Source organism: Triticum urartu, chromosome 6A (assembly GCF_056163025.1).
Source record: "Triticum urartu cultivar PI428250 chromosome 6A, HENAU_Tu73, whole genome shotgun sequence".
NCBI classification, from domain to species: Eukaryota; Viridiplantae; Streptophyta; class Magnoliopsida; order Poales; family Poaceae; genus Triticum; species Triticum urartu.
In genome coordinates, this window is record NC_141878.1 from 24635748 (window position 1) to 24640254 (window position 4507).

General features: G+C 41.4%; 1 protein-coding gene across 1 annotated transcript; it reads right to left on the reverse strand.

Moving 5' to 3' along the window:
- Positions 1-3283: 3283 nt before the first annotated feature.
- On the reverse strand, positions 3284-4189 carry LOC147963448 (uncharacterized). Its single transcript, XM_087526585.1, has 2 exons — positions 3925-4189; positions 3284-3843 (listed from the first exon to the last, which is right to left on the reverse strand). The coding sequence occupies exons 1-2, from the start codon at positions 4187-4189 to the stop codon at positions 3284-3286; spliced, it is 825 nt and encodes a 274-aa protein (XP_087382711.1).
- Between the last annotated feature and the right edge of the window lie 318 nt (positions 4190-4507).

Here is a 4507-nt window from a genome sequence, read left to right on the forward strand (position 1 = left end):
TACTACTATTACTCCACTCATCGACCGCTATCCAGCATGCATCTGGAGTATTAAGTTAAAAACAGAGTAACGCTTTAAGCAAGATGACATGATGTAGAGAGACAAATTCATGCAATATGAAATAAACCCCATGTTGTTATCCTCAATGGCAATGATGCAATACGTGCCTTGCTGCCCCTTCTGTCACTGGGAAAGGACACCGCAAGATCGAACCCAAAGCTAAGCACTTCTCCCATGGCAAGAACTACCAATCTAGTTGGCCAAACCAAACGGATAATTCGAAGAGACTTGCAAAGATAACCAATCATACATAAAAGAATTCAGAAAAGATTCAAATATTATTCATAGATAGACTTGATCATAAACCCACAATTCATCGGTCTCAACAAACACACCGCAAAACGAAGAAGATTACATCAAATATATCTCCACAAGAGAGGGGGAGAACATTGTATTGAGATCCAAAAAGAGAGAAGAAGCCATCTAGCTAATAACTATGGACCCGAAGGTCTGAGGTAAACTACTCACACTTCATCGGAGAGGCTATGATGACGTAGAAGCCCTCCGTGATGACGGCCCTCTCCGGCGGAGCTCCGGAACAGGCCCCAAGATGGGATCTCGTGGATATAGAAAGTTGCGGCGGTGGAATTAGGTTTTTGGCTCCGTTCTGATCGTTTGGGGGTACGTGGATATATATAGGAGGAATAAGTACGTCGGTGGAGCTTCGGTGGGCCCACGAGGGTGGGGGCGTGCCTGGGGGTGTAGGGCGCGCCCCCCTACCTCGTGCCCACCTCAAAGCTTCCTTGGAGTAGGGTCCAAGTCTCCTGGGTCATATTCGGGAAGAAAATCATGTTCCAGAAAGGATTATTCTGTTTGGACTCCGTTTGATATTCCGTTTCTTCGAAACACTGAAATAGGCAAAAAACAACAATTCTGGGCTGGGCCTCCGGTTAATAGGTTAGTCCCAAAAATAATATAGAAGTGTAAAATAAAGCCAAATATAGTCCAAAACAGTAGATAATATAGCATGGAGCAATCAAAAATTATAGATATGTTGGAGACATATCAGGCATCCCCAAGCTTAATTCCTGCTCGTCCTCGAGTAGGTAAATGATAAAAAGAGAATTTTTGATGCGGAGTGCTACTTGGCATAATTTCAATGCAAAATTTCTTAATTGTGGTATGAATATTCAGATTCGAAAGATTGAAGACAAAAGTTTATGTTAACATAAAGATAATAATACTTCAAGCATACTAAGAAAGCAATTATGTCTTCTCAAAATAACATGGCCAAAGAAAGTTATCCCTACAAAATCATATAGTCTGGCTATGCTCTATCTTCACCACACAAAGTATTTAAATCATGCACAACCCCGATGACAAGCCAAGCAATTGTTTCATACTCTAACTTTTTCAAAAAAAAAATTCAATCTTCACGTAATACATGAGTGTGAGCCATGGATATAGCACTATATATGGGATAGAATGGTGGTTGTGGAGAAGACAAAAAGAGGGGAAGATAGTCTCACATCAACTAGGCGTATCAACGGGCTATGGATATGCCCATCAATAGATATCAATGTGAGTGAGTAGGGATTGCCATGCAACGGATGTACTAGAGCTATAAGTATATGAAAGCTCATCAAAAGAAACTAAGTGGGTGTGCATCCAACTTGCTTGCTCACGAAGACCTAGGGAAATTTTGAGGAAGCCCATCATTGGAATATACAAGCCAAGTTCTATAATGAAAAATTCCCACTAGTATATGAAAGTGACATAACGAGAGACTCTCTATCATGAAGATCATGGTGCTACTTTGAAGCACAAGTGTGGTAAAAGGATAGTAACATTGTCCCTTCTCTCTTTTTCTATCTTTTTTTATTTATTTGGGCCTTTTCTCTCTTTTTTATGGCCTCTTTTCTTTTCTTTTTTTTCGTCCGGAGTCTCATCCCGACTTATGGGGGAATCATAGTCTCCATCATTCTTTCCTCACTTGGGACAATGCTCTAAAAACACTACTAGGAAAAGGCCTACTAATGGCGCACCTGTTTTGGCTACTAATGGCGCACTACAGGTGCACCATTAGTACCACGCCACTAGTATATTTTAGTAATGGCGCACCACAGGTGTGCCATTAGTATCTGGTATACTAATGGCGCACCACATGGAAGTGCGCCATTAGTAACAATTTTTTTATTTTTTTTTTTCATTTTTTTCTTAATCTCCGGTCACTATTTCACATATGAGATATCCAACACATATATATACAACAAGCATCCATATAACAATCATATCCAACACACAAGTTTCATCATACATACATACATAGCCAACACATAGTTCCATCGTTACATATTACAAAAGTTTCACATTGTTCATCCAACACCGTTATCCATCAATTCACAAAAGTTTCACATTGATACAAAATAAAAACACAAATGGAAAAGAAGCACTCCATCCATGCAAGCTTTCGTGAATTAAATCAAATCTGCAATATGATAAACAAGAAGTTAGAAGAAGAAGAAGAAGAAGAAGAAGAGAAGAAGAAGAAGACTAGAAGAATAGTAGAAGAAGAAGAACACTAGAAGAATACTAGAAGAAGAATAAGAAGAATAAGAAGAAGACTATAAGCTTATTATGTAAACTTGATCATTTTGTGCTAACATAAGTAATTTTGGAGCTAACCTATAGGAAACTAAGCATATAAGCTCTAAGTTAGCATATTAGAGCCAACTTAGGTAAAATGAAGCTAACCTATGTCATTTTGGAAAAGAAGAAGAATAAGAAGAAGACTATAAGCTTATTATGTAAACTTGATCATTTTGTGCTAACATAAGTAATTTTGGAGCTAACCTATAGGAAACTAAGCATATAAGCTCTAAGTTAGCATATTAGAGCCAACTTAGGTAAAATGAAGCTAACCTATGTCATTTTGGAAGAATAAGAAGAATAAGAAGAAGACTATAAGCTTATTATGTAAACTTGATCATTTTGTGCTAACATAAGTAATTTTGGAGCTAACCTATAGGAAACTAAGCATATAAGCTCTAATTTAGCATATTAGAGCCAACTTAGGTAAAATGAAGCTAACCTATGTCATTTTGGAAAAGAAGAAGAATAAGAAGAAGACTATAAGCTTATTATGTAAACTTGGTCATTTTGTGCTAACATAAGTTATTTTGGAGCTAACCTATAGGAAACTAAGCATATTAGAGATAACATAGGTAACTAAGTATATATATATATATATATCATTTTGGAGATCTGACATACCTGACATAGTTCAGTTCTCATTGTTCTTCTCCTTCTCCTTCCTCAGCCTGATGCGCCAAGAGCGGCGAGGCGGTGGAGGCAGCTGTGGGATGTAGTCTTCTACCACAATTGGCGTGGTCATGTCGCCCAGCTGTGGGATCGTCGGCGCCACCACCGGTGCGTGGTCATTGTCAGGCACCACCACCATCGCGAGGCCACCTTCAGGCAGGACGGGCACGACCATCGCTAGGTCATCCTTAGCCACCACCATATCTTGCCCATGGTCAGCCACCACCATCTCTTGCCCATGGTCAGCCACCACCATCTCTTGCCCATGGTCAGCCACCACCATCTCTTGCCCTTGGTCAGCCACCACCAGCGCTAGGTCATCCTCGGCCTGATGCCCATCGTCATCCTGCAGCTCCTCATCCCCACTCTGCTCCTCTTCTCCCCCACTCCAGTCCGGATCATCCTTCTTGTTGTCAGAATCACTGCTGCTTTCGCTAAAGCCAGAATCGTTGTTGCTTTTGCTACAGCCATAATCGCTGCTGCTTTGGCTGTAGCCAGTGTCGCTGCTGCTGCTCCCATTGCCTGTCCAAATGCAACAATGACCGTTAACAATCGATGTGAGACAAAGCCAAATGTAGAGGAATAAGAAGAGGCGGAACGCACTGGCATCTTCGTCGTCAGCGTAGCGCATGCGACACATAGTCGTGTTGCAAACCTTCACGATGAGCATTGTGGCATCATCGTCGTACCTGAAGAGAAGAAAGTACCCGGTCCGCAGGTCGTAGGCACTGTAGAACTTCTCCCAGCCATGGCACAGGTACATGTGGCCCTCCTCGATCACCAACTCCACGTCCCACAGCCTACGAACCTCGCTGCCAGCCTGTCGGAGCTTCACATTATCTGGCGGATCTTCACCCAGCATCTTCATAAAAGTGTCGGGCAGCCTCTGCAATTTGGGACAAGGAGTGATGTAGCAAATAACATAGTTATCATAATGAGATGGGTGAAGGGGAGATCTCTCGTTTTATATACCTGCCTTGTGGCTGATAGTCAAGAAGAAAGTATGATACTAAAGAACTAGAAAGCATCCAACTCGTACTCCGGTGAGGCAGAGCGGCGGTGGCTGCTTCCCACCATGCTTATCAAATCTTGCATGCATTTAAAGTTATTCAATCAGATGCCATATTATTTATTAACATGCTGCCAAGAAGCTTGAACATGCCATTAGTAATGTCTAGCAGCATGG

What these genes read in the sequence shown, in the direction of transcription:
- LOC147963448 (XM_087526585.1), bottom strand. Translation starts at nt 4,189, where the DNA reads ATGAAGATGCTGGGTGAAGATCCGCCAGATAATGTGAAGCTCCGACAG. An exon ending in CGCTGACGACGAAGATGCCA is followed by an intron (nt 3,844 to 3,924) that starts GTGCGTTCCGCC and finishes GCATTTGGACAG; the next exon opens with GCAATGGGAGCAGCAGCAGC.